Below are 18788 nucleotides of genomic sequence, written 5' to 3' on the forward strand. Positions count from 1 at the left end.
CCTGGCTGTTACTGGAGTGCTGTAGGAGAACAGTGAAGATGATGATGATGTTTGAACTCCATCTGCTCATCTTACTCTCTGCTGACGAACTGAAGATGGAAAAAATACAATAATATCAAGTTTATGTCAGGTATTAAGACGCTTTACTTCAATCTGATCACGATTTAACAACACTAAATATACAGGAGTAAACAGAGACTGAAAGGTTTTGAGCTTGCCCACAATCAACCACTTCCAGCGGTTGTCGGACACAATATGATCGGATTGCTGGTGTTAATGTAGAGCAGTGTTTCTCAACCATGTTCCTGGCGGACCACCAGCTCTGCACATTACCATGTCTCCTTAATCAAACACACCTGATTCAGATCATCAGCTCATTACTCTTTGCCAACCGGGACCCTGTGTGACATCATGCATCATGTAGGTTGGTAACTGGTTGGAACTGAACTTTGGCAGTTAATGATGACGTTACACGAGAACATGAAGACACAAGATCGCTGAGAAACGCATTCTTTAGTTATGTTGCTTTCTCGTGTAACATCATCAACATCTTGGTACTCAATATTACGTATTTTAAAATAATTAGTTAAAACACTAATGACTATTATTTTATTAAGAAAATAAATACTATTCAATCGCTGGAGTAAAATATTAATATAGTGTTATACATTTATTAAATGTGAAAAGATTTTTTTTTTACCATATACAGATGTATTATCTATTAGAGCTTATCCGTATTAACTTGCCATTATTTCCTTCATTATAATGAATTTATTATATAAACTAAACCTGTCTAATTTAGATCGTTATATATCTCTGAAAAATGTTTCAGCAAAGCCAGCAAACCGAGTATCTGCTACTCACTAAATAACGACGATCTATGAAAACTGTTCAGTCTATTATATTGAATGACGATCAGAAATAACGTTCCCATTCATCCGTCTGAATTGCCATATTTGTGATATAGTATACACTATTGTCTTTGTGTACACTATTAACATATATTAACAATATATTAACAATATAGCTAATATTATAATTATTAAATATAATATTAACAATTAGCTAATGCGAAAACTGTCAGTATGTGGCATTAGCTTTTGATGTTGTGTCATACTTTGAAAAATCTTTGTAAACTTTTTTGTGAAAATTATTTTATTAATTTGTTTATTTTTATTTATTCATCTTTTAAAGTCTACCATGGGTGGGAGTGAGGTTTAAATTTGCACTTGTTTTTTTTTTTTAAATATAATTGTTTCCAGAATAAACAGTTGTTAACAAAAGTCTTATGCTGCAAATGTTAGATCAAAAGATACAAAAAAAACCATTAAACAGACCTTCCCTCATGAGAAAAGTGGTCAAAACTGGACAAAAGATAGTTTAAGCTGTACACGGCAATGTGTTTTCCTAGTCTACTTGTTATTCGATTGACCAAAAAACATCCCATAATAGCTCACATGATAATTCACCCAAAAATGAAAAACTGGTCATCATTTACTAATCTTAAATGGTTCCAAACCAGTATGAGTTTAGTTTTCTGTAGAGTACAAAATAAGACTGTTTTGAAGAAATTTGAAAACTGCTAGCCATTGACTTCCACCATTTGGATGTCAATAGCTACCAGTTTCAAACATTCTTCAAAATATCTTCTTTTGTGTTCAAAGAGAAAAGAACTCAACAGGTATAGAACATGAGGAGGGGGGTAAATGGCAGAATTTTCATTGGTTGGATGAACTACAGTACCTGATGTAATCAGAGCCAAACACTGAAATAAATTAAATGAAGTTCCTGTTTTAGGTATCTACAAGTACTGAGAGTAGTATTGAGAAAACAACTCCTGAAACCACTCACGGATGTCATTGTTTCTAGTGATGGCCATGGCGGCTCTGGCACGCGGGCCCTGCTGAGTGAAGTGGTACCCAATCTTTATGATGCTGGGATTCTTCTCCAACATGGATGCAATCTCCATTTCAACAGAGTCGCCCAGTTTCTGCCTCTGTAAGAACACAGGTCAACAATTTTAACACTGCCAGGGGTCATTGCATAACCAACTTGAATGCTTAACATAAACAGAGCGAACATTTCAGCATGAAAACAGAGGTATTACAGGGGTCTTTTTGGCCTGCTGGAGCTTGTAGGTAGAAATACCCCAATTTTAATCTGGTTTTATCTAACCATTTTAAAGGGATAATTTTTACTTATGATAAAAGAGGTCATTGTAGGGCTGGGCAATTTGAAAATCAAATCTAAAATCAAAATCTCGATTAGTTGAACAATTTAACTGGATTGTGATTAATGAATGATTATTTTATTTATTTATTTTTGCTGAGTATTTTTGTACAGTAAATATGCATTTTTCTTTGGTAGAAGCTGCTCTTGTTGCTCAGTTGTCTCGGTGCTCGACATGCTGGCGGAATAATGTAACGGAGCGGCGTCACATGACTACACATGCGGTAGGGAAAGTAATCAAAAGAATTGACCTTTAATCGCTTAGCCTTGGGTAATTGTATTAAAAGGATATCTGGTCCCACTTTGTTTTAGGTGGCCTTAACTACTATTTACATTCATTAAAAAATAAATACAATGTACAGTACTTATTGTGTTCATAATGCACATGTTCATTTGGGATACGTAGTAGGGACAGATTTGTGTGGGTAGGTTTAAGGGTGGGTTAAGATGTAAGGGATGGTCAGATGTAATTACATGCACGGATTTAACCAATCATAAGTACAATGTAAAGCAATAAGTACATTGTAAAAAATTATTAATTTCAGTACACATTAGTGAAGGCCACTTAATATAAAGTAGGAGCGAATATCCTTTAAGTTTCAGAATTGAAATCATCCTTGTAACTGGAATAGAAGCTTTATTGACAGCAGGCCCAAAAAATGTCAGATTCTGGAATGTACCTATATTTTGTAGGTTAAACACCACCTCCACAGAAAAAATAGCAATGCCTGATTCTGTTGCTGCCCACTGACTTACACAGAGCATAGTCAGATTGAGTCACAGAGGACATTCTCACACGCACATAGTCAAAATGACTGACAAAATTGTCAAAATTTGCTTGTAGCTATCAGTAATTTTTAATATTCATTCTTTTTATTCACATTTCTCATTCATTATTAATTAACAGTTTACTGAACAGTAGGCAATAAATAGATTACTTTACTAAAAAGAATGATGAACAGAGACTGTACTTTACCAGACGCGATTTAACCAGAATCAACGACTGTCTTTAAGCTGTTTAAAAGCCATCTCTTCTCAGGTGTTTAATATTAGTCGCAGCCTAAACACATATAATTTCATTGTCACGCTTGGACAAGTAAAAGAAACAATGCAATTATTTTATATAGCATGAACAACATTACTATATTGAACATCTCTGAGAGGGATCTGCTGTGTTCTGAAAGGGAACAACCACTAAATAAATATTTTACAGCCCTCACTTATTGCTTATGTAATTGCATATGGAGTTGAGATGGAAAGTTTAGGGTCAGTTAGATTTATATTTAATTCGGCATATTAAAATGATTGCTAAAGACTGAAAATTTGCCTTATTATTATTATTACATTTTGAAACATATTAACCCTCTGGTGCTCCTAACAGTTTTTAATTTTAAATAAAAATATATTATTATAAATGAGTTTTATTTCTATTATAAATGTAAATAAATTGATTATATTTCAATTATGTTTACATTTTTTAAACATTTTGCATTTGATATTGTATATTGTGTAACTGTATGGTACAACATTTTATTTATGCATTAGTAAAACTAAGACAAGTAGTTCATAGTTAGTAGTCCATAAGCATACCTTGTGGAGCACAGTTTGGTCTCTGTCTTTAAAAATAGTAGTTTAGTTTAGGTTAACTGTTTTGAAAAATGCACAGAATAACAATTTTATTTTAAATGAGAAATGTATTTGCTGCAACATGTTTCTCTGTAAAATTGAGAAAAATAATGCCATGAAACCAAACGAGTTGTTTTTAAATGTGAGGCTCAAACATTACAAAACCATTGTTACTTCAAAAACATGGCAGATGCCAAAACATTTACAGAGTTTCCATTTCAATAAAGTTTAAAATTAACAGTTAAAATTCAGCACCAGAAGGTTAAAATAGAAAATCATTATTTTAATTTGTAATAATTTTAATAGTTTTATTAAAGCCTATATATTTGCTTTGAGTTACATTTGATATTAACATTTAAACCTTGTATCCCTTTAAAGGGCACCTATGATAAAAAAAAAATATTGTTTTGACAGAACTGTGTGTAGATAAAATAGGATCCAGATCCCTACTATTTTGAGCCCCACCGTATAACGTGTAGTAACGCGAATAATCATATCAACAAGACAGGATGTGAGCAAAGCAACCAGAATTAAAAGATCTGTTCAGCTCGCTGTAATTATCAATCGTCATCAATGTGATCAAGAATGAGTTTTACAAGTTTAAAACGTTTTTAAAACAGTGCAAGTTTGTAATGCGTCTTTACTTAATCACCACAGCAGCATGTCAGTACAATTATAAAAGAAAAAGTTAAATCAGGTTTATTTTGTACATTAACAATGATATCCATACAATCCATACTGACAGGCACGTGGGAACGGTGGGGGGAAGAACTAGTATTAAGGCACAGGCCACAAAAACAGCTACACTGTGTTCAGAGCAGAAAATTCTAATATTCTGAAAGCTATAATAAAGAATCTGATGTGTGTTTTGAGCTGAAACTTTCCACGTTCTGGAGACAAAAGACTTCTCTTAAATCTTAAAAAAAGGGGTAAAATAGGTGCCCTTTAAATAATTTACTAATGACAAGAAACTGTTTACCAAAGCAACAGTCCTATATTTTATTTTTCTTGGAAGACATTCATTTCACAATTCCACCCTTTGTATAAACGTGAAATTAAATTCTAAAAGTGTTTCTGATTAAAAGTGCACAATTGATAGAATGCTGGCACAGTTCAACTGACATTACCTGGAGGAACACAATGCATGATTTTGTTACACACTGCTTAGATCATCTGTTCTTTGCCACTGAATATCACGCAAGACTTCATACTGAAGTTGAGTTTTTGGCATTTGACCTGAGAGTTTCAAAGCGCATTCATTTACGGTTGTAAGTCTGAAGTTCACAAATCACTGATGCCAAACACAAATGCTCTAGCAAATGAAAACAAAGCCTTTATCATGATTTGGTAACCACAAACAGTATTAGACACTTTAGCACATTGTAAACATTACAAAACCAAGATGATGCAGTGCAAAACTACGCATTGTGTTAACATCTGATCGATTTCCCAATGGCACATTCCTAAAGCATATCTTCCTCCAATTTCCTGAAATCTAAGGCATTTCTATTGAGTATGTGTGAGGTAGTATTAAATATTATCTACAAGTAGAACTATTTCTCAAGCTACATTCCTGGTTAGCACTTTTATACAAACAAAAACAGTCATTACTTTGGTTGAGCTTTTAAGAGATACAGATATTTTTCGGTATCGGGCTACAGTGTTATAGCAGTGCTAATTTATGTGCCTGTCTTGCTGGCAGTAGTTTTATAAAACACCACTATTGCAAATGACTCCAGCAGTCTCCACATTGTATAGACGTGAATGCAGAAGTGGGAGCCTTCTAAAACAGTGCATTCATACAAATAACACAGAAGTAAGTCAGGAGAGCCCTAGTAAATGCCTACATCAGAGCTGGAACATCTCATCTTCACTATCCCTCAAATTCCTGGTGCGTTTGGTGATGGTAACAGGAACAGCTCCCAATATGGCCTGCTGGGATGTTGCTGTGCTGCAGGTCAGACTGTGTGCTTAAGATGCTCTACAGAAGAGAACCTGTAAATGCAAAAGCGAAAGTTTGATGTTGTATGCATGGAAAAAAGGAACTGATTCCTTATAAAGGCCTCACAGATTTGCAAATGTGAAAATGGTGAAGCCAATTTGCATTGTAAACTGCACTGAATAAGTATTATTTATTTCATTACTGTACTTCAGTAGATTTCTAAAGTATCGGAAAACAATTAAAGCTGCAAGCAGCGATGAAAGGGACCTCGCACCGAGCTCACCGGCCCAGTGGATAACAGAGAACAGTGGACAATAATTTAAGCCGATATATATTAAAAAACCTGAGAAAAAAATAATTTAAAAAAAAATCACAGATTAATGCCAAACTTCCTTCTTTCAGCAGGTGATGCTATGACTGTGACTCAATTTTGGCATGTAGATGTCTTCAGGAGAGGAATTAGGTTAGGTTACTTTATTTAATTAAGGTAAATTTGGTTTGCAGTCAAGAGTCCTCATCTCACAACAGTGCCACACAAAGGAACTCACACAGTAACAACAACAAGTGAACATTAAGACATAGAACATAAACATAAAAACACTTATAAAGTATAATAAATAATCACTTCAAGTGTCCACCCCCCCCCCACCCCCAAATAAATGTTTAAAACGATCTAAAATATACAGTCACCGAAATACCTCTGCTTTAGTCTATGCCTTATTTAAATCTAATGGCTGCTGGTATGAAACTATTTTTGTATCGTTTCGTTCTACAGCTTATACTAGAAACCTGCGACCAGAAGGAAGGAGCTGAAACTCTGAGTGTAGGGATGAGCAGTGTCACTTAAAATTGAATTTGTGATTCTCTTTAGCTGCTGGTGTACACAGCCTCTAGATTGCTAGTGACACCCCAGTCAGCTTACTGGACCACTTAACTATTTGATTTAGTGAGTTTTTATTCTTGACAGAGATTCCCAAACCATGACACCAAAGCAAAGGATAAATGGATTCAAGAAAAGCATGATAAAATAAATCATCATGTGTTTGTCAATAGGAAATGTTAGCTTTCTCAAACAAAATAATCGCTGGTGCCCCTTTTTACACACTGCTGCACAATTCTCATCAAAGGAAAGTTTAGATCAATAATTGTGCCAAGATATTTGTATGATTGCACACTTTCCACATGATTTTTAATGGAAGTGCTCACCTGTGTGAGCAGCCTTCCTAAAATCAATGATCATATCTTTTGTCTTTAAAACATTTAACTGAAGATATGACTCCTCACACCATCTGACAAAGTCAGTTAGTACTGGACCATGACCTGTTTCATTATCATGAAGTTGGCTGACAATGACAGTGTCATCTGCATACTTAATAATGGTTCTATTTTCCCACCTGCTCTGGCACATGTTTGTGTAAAGGATGTATAACAGAGGTGAAAGAACACATCCTTGTGGGGACCGGTTGAGGAGCAACTTTATCAGATAAGCATCCATTCACTCTAACACTTTGTGTTCGATTAGTTAGAAAGTTAAGGATCCAGCCCACCAGGTATTACTAAGGTCAAATTGTTCCAGCAGTCTACTAATTAAAATGTGAGGTTGAATTGTGTTAAAAGCAGAGGAAAAGTCGACAAACAGAAGTCTGGCATGGGAACCATTTTTTTCCAAATGTTTAAAAAGTAGGTTAAACAAAGTAACTGTGGCATCCTCTACTCCCCGGTGAGGCCTATAGGCAAACTGCATGGGATCAAGTGCATACTCTGTTCTTCTCAGTATTTCAGACCTCACAAACTTTTCAAAAATTTTCATCACAATTGATGTTAGGGCTATGATCTCATCTAACCTGTGAATTTTCAGCCAGATCAAACATTGTGTGGCTGAGTTGTAAGTACTTCGTCCTCCATGGCAAAACACTGAACTTTGTCAGTCTGCCACGGACACGCCTTTGGGCAAAAACTCTGGATCTTCACAAATTCACATCACAAGACCTTTGGATTATACTGAGAAATTTTGGATTCATCTGATAACATTTCTTGGAGGAGTTTGTTATAGTGTAAAACGTAATTTCCTATTGCCAGCAGGCGGCGCTATAACTGTAACTGAATTTTGGCATGTAAACGTGGGTCGAGCCTGTTATCAAACATCTGGATTTTGAGGCAGATTGGACAATGCGATCCTGAGTTATAACAACTTCCTTTTCGTGGCCAAACATCGAATTTTGTGAGGCCGCCACAGACACGCCTTTCAATGAAAACTCTAGATCTTCGCAATTTAACATCACTAAAATTTCGCTTTTTCGGCAGAGGAAGTAAAAAAAAATATCTGACTTCCTGTTGGGTTTGAGATTTACTCTGCATCATTTCGTAAAAACATACAATTTGCTTTATTTCGAACTGGGGACAGCATATTTGTACTTCTCTACTTTCACTTCTAAAACTTTCATGACCTATAGCAAAGAAAAAAAAACAGCCAACTGTTGTGTTCCTCCAGAATTTAACGATTCTACAGATGAATTTAAGGCAAAATGAAAATAATAATGGTAGAAAAGAACTTAAAGAAGGTCACAATTTGTTATTCTTTGCAGATTTCTTACAGACTTTGGATAAAATTCCCTCTGCGCCATCTGAACTCTTTTAAATAAATAACATTAAATTTACTTACAGAAAGAGCTCATCTGGTGTGCACAAAATCTTAAGCTGCACAGCGCTGCGCTTCTCCTTAGGTGTGACCCACTTTAGATGTGATGTTCTACTAGTGATGTTCTAACATTACTTTTTTAATGCTATTGTTGAAGAGATTTACCAGTTTTGTTAAGTTTGATCATGTAGAGTCATTTATGTATCATATATGATGCAGAACCCTGTTCCTAAAGGCACTCCAACAATACATAATTTGGATTCTCCCTCATCTGACCCGTTAACTTCAGGGTTTGTAGTCTCTACTTATGTTTTGAATAGTCTCTTCTTAAGTTGATTCAGGCGTGTTTGATTAGGAAGAGGTTGAAAATGTGTACTGTAGGTGTGCCTTCAGGAACAGGGTTGTGAAACACTGATGTAGTAGACTTTATACATTTAAGGGAATCATAATGAATCACAATTAGTCAATATTTGCCTATGGAGCGACAAATTGATATGGGAGTCCCATGGCTGATTCAAAAAATACAAATTTTCTTTTAAAAAAGAACAATTTCATGATATTCCAGAAATTCTATGACCTGTGGGAACCCTACAACTAAGATTGAGGAAATAAAACATACTTAATATATTTTTTATATGTACTTTTACTTAAATGTGTGATTTATGTTCTTCGGCCATTACTATTTATTTTTCAAGTTGTAAATTAGATTACTGGAGCGCACTTTACATTCAAAGAACACAGTCAATTTAATTCAATGGTACTATGTTCACTAATAATTAGTGAAATTTATTAGCATTTTTAAAGTAAAAGTAAATCCTTTAACAAAATGTTCCAGTGTATTGAATCAGCTGATGTTCATTCATTGCATTCCCTCCATAGTCATATGACATAGTTCACCCACTGAAATAAAACTTTCTAAACAACTCAACTGACAGCAAACGACTGCAATAAGTGAACTCTGTAGCACCATAACCACAATGACAGCAGTCAAAATTTCATTCTGACAACTTACTGTTTTTCTCCGTCCTGGAAGGTCTTCACAGCAGCTTGCTTGGACTGACTGATCAAGCTGTCTATCTTTTTCAGGTACTCAACCGGTGACAGATCAGCATTCGCTTCACATTTGCTAGAGTCTGTTTGGCTTTTGGGAGTCTCATTAGAAATCAGAGTGTGTGTTTGTGCTGGACTCGTCTCCTCCTCGGTCAATTCCACTCCATTTGTGAAAGACACAGACTCCGTCAGCACAGGGATGAAGAGGGACTCCTTCAGGAATATTGATTCATTTGTGTACAGTCTGTTTGCCCTTTTGATTTGCTCCATCTGTAAAGAAAGTACAAGTTCATTCCACTGTCAGAATTTGGCAAGCCATTTTAACATTTAATCTTTGTAAATGGTTTTCATGTTATAAACACTTATTTTTAGATAGTATGTTTTCATTAACTTATAGTAGTTATTTTACTAGGACTTGTTTGTTCGGTACCAGGTCTTGTTCATAAGATACTAGTAATTATTAAATTAATACTAAAACATATTTTTTTGTGACTAGTACTTAAGTATCTGTTTGTTTAGTCTGACGTCACGTGAAGCAGCTTCTGGATACAAGCTCTCTACAGGGTTCTTACACCTTTTCCAACTTCAAATTCCAGCACTTTTCAAGGTGCATTTTTATGTTTTTTCAGCATCTAACAAACACAATAAATTACATTTATATTGTATGTACTTTTTCGCATTTAAATCCATTTGTGCTATTTTAAAAAACACAATATGACCTTTCGACTTAAATTGTTAAATAATTTGGAGCATAGATTTAATGAAATAGTTCACACAAAAACATTAAAAACGTAAAAAAAAAAAAAAAAAAGTTCAGTTATTGTATGAATAATCTTTAAGTTATGGTACCTAAAGTTGATTTCTCAAAAAATGAGCTCACAGTCAGATTGTGTTTGGGTGTAGTACCAAACTTTCATGTCCACCACTATTCAAAAGTCATGTAACAAATTAAATCCTAATGAGTCAGAGAATATTCCTGCTGCAAATTAATGAACTATGTCAACTGTTTCGAAAATCAGTCACCAAATATGGAAACCACAGTTGAAAGCTTTCATCAATATTACTTTTTATTATTGTCAATATTACTTTAGGTTAAGACTAAGGTACTGTTTTAACTGTATGGTAAATGTCCCACCTGTCAAATGGTTTGTTACGTGCAAAATGCATTTTAAGCTAAAAGAAAACCTACTCTGTAAGATAACGAGTTATTATGAAAGCAATGCAAATTCAAATTCAAGCAGGTTAAGCACTTTTCTGACCTTGAAAACACTATATTAAAAATCAAGCATTTTCCAGGATTCCCAGCACCCGTACGAACCCTGTCTCTATCAAACTGTTTGGGGAGGCTCAACAAATGGTAATAATAAATGTCTACAAGGTGCTGTATACTTTCGAAAATCCTGATCACAATATATATATATATATATATATATATATATATATATATATATATATATATATATATATATATACACACACACACACACAAGCATGCCTAATATCAGATGCCCAGAAAGTTATTAATTTTTCATTAATTTGTTAAAAATATTGATGTCCGCAATGCTGCAAGTGCAGAGACTGTCGTGTACACCATGATGTTACAAAAAAAATCACCTTAATGTGTGATATGACTAAAAATGGGTCATAAACGAATATTTTCTCAATTCAACTGACCACCATCTTGGACTTGGAAACAGTATTCCATATGTCACGACTTAACAAGCGGAAATCATTAGTGACTAGGGACTATGCTGTTGTCAAAATTAACACTTTTCGTGAATTGCAGCACGTTAAGCTCTCTCGGCCACCGTACATTTCTCATTTTGTCATTGACTTCTATATTAATCTAACTTTGACATATCAACTATTGAATTTTGACTAGTATACATTGCAATGTAAATACACTAGCAGTTATTCGGTATAGGTACTAGTGCTTTTTTTAGATACTAGAATGTACTATCTACTGTTCTTGTAGATACTATTTTATTAACAAATTACATACAAGAGGATCTGCCGTTGAGATATATAGTATATCTCAACAACAGATCTTTTTAATTTGTTACTTAAATAGTATCTACAAGAGCAGTTACTAGTGACCACAAATGAAATGTGTACTAATATTTAATAAATATGAACTAGTATACATTTAGTAGTATCTAAAGAATGAGTTCTAGTATCCAGTGAATAAGTCCAAGTGTCTATATAAGTATGAGTATCTAATTATAAAGTACTGGCAGCTAATGTTTAAGTACAAAGTTACTTATTCATTAGTAGTCAGACAGTTTCATCTAAAATAATACAGCATAAAAGCAAATACTAATAAGACGCAATAATATTAATAAGATTAAACTGTTAAACAAGCTTGCCAAAGTAATTAGTTCATAATTCTCATATACTTACAGACACGCCATACTTCAGTGACAGTCCTTGCAGAGTTTCACCAGGCTGAAACTTTGTGTTCAATTCTTCTTTGTCTGACGGGTGATTGTGAAGAGGGACACCAGGCTGCCGTACGAGCGGGTGCGCTGGCCGCGGAGGAGGCCGTGACTCCAGCTTGGAGCCGCTGATTGATCCGCGGACATGACTCGAGCTCCAGAGTGTTTATCTAATAATGATTTAAGATAAACTTCAGCTGATCGTCTCTTACTTCTGCTGATCGCATTACGGCAGGACTAAACATAACCGCGTCTGTTATGGGCAAATAAAGTCTAAAGCTATGAACAAGAAATCCATTGATTATTTATTGTCACGCATTTGAATGATTAACGTTAGAAAGCGACAATTGGAACTAAAAAAAAGCTGTTAACCGCCGCTTAAACAAGCGATTAAACCATTAGAGGTACATAATGTAGCCCCGCGCAGTCCTAGAGAAGTTTTAATACTTTAACATGTTTAACGTACCTGCTAACTAATGCTAAGCGTTTATTAAATGGAGGTGACGCTCCCACTAAAGTGACTATTTAAATATATTTACAATAACCTAGAGATACACATTACTAGTACGTTACATTGTAAATGAAGAGTCTTAAAACTTGTTTGTCACAAGCCCGTAGCAGATTAGCTAGCCACTGTTGCCATGGCGTCGGCTAAATGTAGATCCGCCCATGCATTTTAGCGAATCGTTCTTTTGAACAATGAATCAGTACAATGATCAGTTTCTGTATGAAGCTTCGTGTTTTGAACTCCTTTACGCGACGTAAAGCACATTCAACGTAATTAGGGATTTATTAAATTTCACATTCATCATAGATACATTTTCGAAAAAAACATGTTTTGTTGTATTTGAAAATGTGTTTAAAAATAAAATAATAATGAATCAGGATTGCCCTCGATTACACTAGCACGTTCTTCAAATCAAATGTACAATGTTTTTAATTAATACGATATCCATTATATTAATTATTTAGGAATTCTGTACACTTTGTTGAAAATACAACATTAACTAAATAATAAACAAACTCGAAATATAAGCAGATACAAAACATGCATGAGTTCGACATCGGTCTGAAATGCGGATGAATCGTTCGCTCTGTTTTGCAAACTGACTCGTTCATTCATGAGTCGAAACACCACTACCCATAATTCCACAGAGAAACAGGAATTCAAGCTGATGTTGAAAGCTTGTTATATTTGGCAGCAAAATAAGAAAAAAAACACTATTTATAGTTTCTGGGAGAATAGGTCGCCAAGTATGTCTTTCAAACGAGAAGGGGATGATCAAAGCCAGCTTAATATACTGAAGGTATAATAAAAGCGGCAAAAGGTCTGTCTGTGTTACGTTACATGCACAAGCCGACACTGTCTTTCTGTTTCTTTCTTTACTTGACTAGAAACGACGTGTTTTCAGATCTTCTGTCAAACTTTATCCCAGATGATGAAGCTACTCTGATGAAAAACGGAAGGTGATTATGTGGGTTAGTAGCAAGAGCTCGGTAATAGTATTCATTTGATTAAAGATCAGCGAAATGTAAATGTGTGTGTGTTAATCTCACCGTAGATACAGTTGTCTTGTGTGTTCTCACCGTCCCGTGTTTGATACTGTTGATATGCTCGTGGTGCACAGGAAGGGGAAACGACACCTTGAAGGTGAGATTTCTACCAGTACATTTTACCCAACCTACAGTATATGACTTTCTTCTCTCTGATTTTATTAAACTTTAAGTAAAAATTGGTGACAAATCTTGGGTCATTTTGGACTCTGTCATATATGGATCACCTTTAGTGTCAAATATATGTCTAAAATTATCTGTAAAGGCAAATGAGTGGCAAAAAAATGTGACTATCAAACTTTACACATATACATACAGTATGTGCTTGTTGACAAACCATTGCAAGTTGCAACGTGAAACATTTTTTTCTTAATATTGTATTCAGTCATACATTGATGTGTTCAAATATTATATTAAGTACAATATTTATTATTATTAATGACATATATAATAGTTAAAAGTTTGGAAACAATGTTAAATATATATATATATATATATATATATATATATATATATATATATATAAACAGCAACATTGTGAACCTGTAGGATGAATTTAGATTTTTATATTATATATATATATATATCTTAGTAGTATTTATTTAGTGTTGTTAATGCAGAATTTTCACATGATCATTTAGAAATCATTCCTTCAGAAACGAAAGAAGACTTTTATAAAGTAATGACACTGTGTTTGCAAACAGGCCTAGAATGCAAAAAAATGGAGATTTTAAATCCATCACCACAAAGTTAAGTCCTCTTTGGTTTTTTTATTTACAGGAATGAAATATTTTTATGGCAAAAAAAATCAGCTGCGACGCGAAATTGACAAAAGAAGGCATCAAGAATATGTCAAAGCAGAAGATGATCGACAGGTGATTCAATGTATTTTCTTTGATCACTTTATCCAATCGTTCACCTTTCCATTTTGCTAATTTAATGCACATTTTTTACATTACAATTTTTATTTGTCATGTGCTCAAAAGTATTGGCAGTATTAGTAGTGTGATCAATGACAAAAAACTTTTTTCTATCCATTTTATCATATTTTTTCTGCTGTATTTGTCTTCTATTTCTATTTTCAAACCCTACATACACATTAATAAAGTATTGTGACACATACTCATTATTACATTGTTGCTTGTACTCAGGAACCCTCCAGTTCAGCTCCTCTGCTGACCCAAACACGCAAAATTACCCATCATGCCTTACTCAGAACTGTTCCTTACAGTAGCTGCCACAAAAAAGCAAGGTAAGGACTGTGAGCCAAACATCTTTGCATTTAAATCTCCTTTCACATGATAGAGTTGTTATTTTCCTCTCTAGGCTGTTTGTGTCTCTACTTTCTTCAATCAATTCATCAGAATTTTGTTCTCATTTCATGAAGTGAACGATCAGAGTCTTTAAGCAAAGAGCAAAGAAACGATTTAGCCAACTCTCATCCGTCCATGAGGACAGAAAGTAATGACTCCATAACAACAGGTACAACAAAATTAAATTATATGAGGATAGATTGATTTTGTCAATTAAATAAATGGTAAAAGATTATATGTATTGTGATAATTGTCATCTGTAGTGCATCAGGGTCCGAGTGAAGTTAAAGGTGAAGCAAAGAAGAAGAAAAGGGATCCAGCACTGTGAGCTCCAGTGTTTGTGAACCTTTAACAGAGCAGAGACGCAGAGAACTGGACCACTATCTCAAACTAAAGAGGTTTGCAACACATTCACTCACATTAGAGTTTCTATAAAGTATAACAAACTAAAATATATATAAATGTTGTCAAAATCTACATTTTAGACCTTTAAAGGGACTTTTGTAAAATACTTAATTTCTTACTTTAAGTTCACTAAAGTATTGTGATCAATGTCTTAAATCATTTTACACAGATCTTAATTTATACATGCATAGTTGAGGCAAAACAGAGATTCCTCATCTACATGCGCATGTCACAGCCTCATTCAGTGTAAAGTGGTTCACCAAGTACATTGGTCGAAATGTAGGATTGCACGGATTGACCCAACTATTGATCTGAAGTGTGATAGTTGTCATTTAGGTGTAGGCACTTTAGCCCATATGTTTTGGACATGCCCAGCTCTTTCCTCATTCTGGGGTTCAGTATCTCTCTCTCTTTCAGCCATTACTTCTATAGATATAGCACAAAACCTATTATTGGCCTGTTTGGTGTGATGTCTGATAATTATACATTACCCACTTACTTTTTAAACTTTGTGGCCTTTCTTACTTTGTTTGCTAGGCATATTATTTGAATATATACTGCAAAAGCCCCCAGCCACCCTCGCATGTACAGTGGCTGAAAGATGTTTTGTATTTTGTGAAAGTAGAGAAGGTTAGATACTCCCTTCAAAGACATAACAGAACGGTTGTTAAAATTTGGAAGCCCTTTTTTTCTTATGTTAAAACTCTCCAGCTGGATCTAGACTGATCACCGTTGCTTTCTCCTGACAATAACACATCAGTTTTCATTATTTGAATTGTAGCATTGAGATTGTTGTATAAATGTAGACATCTGCCCCTTATTTAGTTGTGTAATTAGGTTTTATTTTATTATTATTTTCATTTATTTAATTGTTTCGTTCCTGTATATATAATATTAACTGCTTTTATTCCAACTAAAATAAGACTTTCTTCAGAAGAAAATGATACGATATTGTATATGCAAATGAGCTTAATTGCAAATTTGATACAATAGTATAACCAGCAAGAAATTAATATCGAGTGTATCATATTTTATAATCAATATTGCCTTTCTTTTGCTGTTTCACCAATGAAAAGTTTCAAATTCATCCAGAATTCAACAAGTCAATCATTCAGTAGGTATTAGGTATTAAATGTAAATGCAGATCATTATGAAATAATTAATATTCATAATTGTTATCTTTTCTTTCTTTTTAACGCCTCTCCTCCAGTTCAGGGTGGCTGCAGGACCGGAGTGGTAAATGGGTTAAAGATGAGAATGTGGAGTTTGACTCTGATGAAGAAGAACCGACTCTGTTGCCTCCTTGCAGTGAATCTTCATAGCGGACTCTACTGAAAACAACTCTATACTGTTCAGGAAAAAGACTTCAGGCTACATTTGAACTGCTCTGCATGCAGGATGACATTTCAGTAGTCACAGTATATCACATGACATCTACAAGCGACCCACTTTTTATATAATAAGGCTAAAACCTCCAGACGTTCTTTTTGGAAAAGAGTTTGCATTGTTTGTAATTATATTAGTACTGTGTACTTGCCGTTATTCCACAAAATACATTTTTAGATGAAATAAGCTTTCAACCTTGTATCTGATGTGGTGTTTTTACAACTATCATAATCAGTTTGCATTCAGTATCTGAAATGTTTGTCGCAGGATTGAAAATCTGTTCCAAATCGAGAACAGAATGTGGAACGGCTGCTTCGTTCTGCGGTTCCTTTGCCAAAACGCCATCAGAGAGAGATCTTGGCTTTCTGCAGTATAGACCTGTGAAGTTTTAGTCGGCCTCAGAAATAAATAAAAAAAACAGCCAACTTTTCCTGACTGTGGTCCCTTTATATAAACTTGAAGAAAACGCAGCCTGTAAACATTTGAAAAGTGCAGTAATGCGTGTTTGTTAATTGGCGATGTTTGAGAGTCTGCGTAGGTTAGCAGCTGTTCAGAAGGAGAGCATAAATCTCTGGTATATTTGGAGCTTTGTAACTCAAAGCCATGCGACTGGGTTTCATGACTGAGTGGTTTGGGTTTATAAATAGGTTAGCGAAGGAGAGCAGGAAGCAGGGCTGCGGGATATTGAACGGTTACATTTGTTTTTGTGCCTCTGGGTTTGGGTCATCATTAATTAAAAGGTTAATGGTGTAGTCTAAAGTTATGACATGAGTCGTGCATCATTTCATTCCAGACTTCTATTAATACGATTATGCATAATCTAAATCTAATCTAAATCGTTACAGAGTCCAGACCTGGGAATGATAATGAAGCTGTTTTGTACAGTGGACGTGCTGAGAGTATCTGCTAGGAGGATGCATTACAGACTTTATTATTTTAAAATGATCTAGAATGATGTCTTACGAAGACAGCAATAATTCGATTCTATTGATAATGATTACAAAATTTATTTTAAAAAATGTAAAGTTTAAATAATACATTTAAAGATATATAAAAAAGGTATATAAAATAATAAAATAATGTATGGTATGTATGTATGTATATATATATATATATATATATATATATATATATATATATATATATATATATATATATATATATATATATATATATATATATTTATATATATATATATATATATATATATATATATATATATATATATATATATATATATATATATATATATATATATATATATATATATACACAACAGTTCTGTCTAGTTCTCGAATCTGATTGGCTGATAGTCGTGCAATATTCTGCAGTATCTGAACTTGTACTGCCTCTTCACTGTTGTGTATTAGCAGATCAATAAACTCACTACAGTTTGACAAATATTGCAGCTGTTTGTACTTTTGAGGCTTTTAGGTGAGAATGTAGTTGTTTAGTTGTTTACTGCAACTATGCAGTAAATGCTAAAAATATTCAGTATGCTAAAATATATATGCTGAACATTATACTATTATAATCAATTTCTATTATATTTGATGATTTATCAGAATGTTTATTATGTCAATATACAAAAATATAAATGAACTAAATTAATAATTCTAAATATTAATTTACATATAATAATAATATAATTAGCATTTCTTATATACACATATATATTATAAAATTAAAGTTTTTTATTATGAATAATTTCTTTATTTAATAGTTTTTGAAAAACACTGACATGTGTGTTTTAAGAAATAAGTTTTTTAAAATCCTTTAATAACATTTTAGCTCGATCAATGTTATATAAATATTGGTAATACGTTAGAATAATGGTCCATTAGGTAATGTTAGTTATTGTATTTACTAACATTAGCTAAGTATGAATGATAAGAACATTTATTAATCATAGTTCAACATTTACTAATGCATTATTAAAATCCAAAGTTGTGCTTGTTAACATCAATTAATGCATCATGAGTAAACATAAAGTAACATTATTTAGCTTAAAAAACGTTAACATTAACAAAGATTATAAAATGCATAACAAATGTATTAGCAAATGTTTGTAAATACATTAACATCAACTAATGGTTAACCAATATTCCAAAGTGTCTACAAAAAGTTGAATCCATCCTGTTAAATAATAATATTAACTTCTCAAAAATGTTTTATAAAATATCAGTAGCATGTGATTGAACCTAAATCAA

At 33.6% G+C, this 18788-nt stretch overlaps 2 protein-coding genes across 2 annotated transcripts; one reads left to right on the forward strand and one right to left on the reverse strand.

Annotated features, from left to right (window-relative positions):
• Positions 1-4979: 4979 nt before the first annotated feature.
• On the reverse strand, positions 4980-12067 carry LOC130243420 (lysM and putative peptidoglycan-binding domain-containing protein 1-like). The gene is given in 6 exon segments (XM_056475588.1): positions 4980-5819; positions 5822-5850; positions 9448-9755; positions 11886-11933; positions 11935-11979; positions 11981-12067. Coding segments are annotated over 6 exon segments (633 nt in total). The 3' UTR covers positions 4980-5703.
• Positions 12068-13161: 1094 nt separating this feature from the next.
• LOC130243966 (sodium channel modifier 1-like) lies at positions 13162-17341 on the forward strand. Its single transcript, XM_056476285.1, is given in 10 exon segments — positions 13162-13227; positions 13316-13327; positions 13329-13387; positions 13483-13571; positions 14255-14349; positions 14626-14726; positions 14862-14956; positions 15051-15092; positions 15095-15185; positions 16403-17341. Coding segments are annotated over 10 exon segments (747 nt in total). The 5' UTR covers positions 13162-13176; the 3' UTR covers positions 16515-17341.
• The last annotated feature ends 1447 nt before the right edge of the window (positions 17342-18788 follow it).

Source organism: Danio aesculapii, chromosome 16, assembly GCF_903798145.1.
Source record: "Danio aesculapii chromosome 16, fDanAes4.1, whole genome shotgun sequence".
Lineage (NCBI taxonomy): Eukaryota > Metazoa > Chordata > Actinopteri > Cypriniformes > Danionidae > Danio > Danio aesculapii.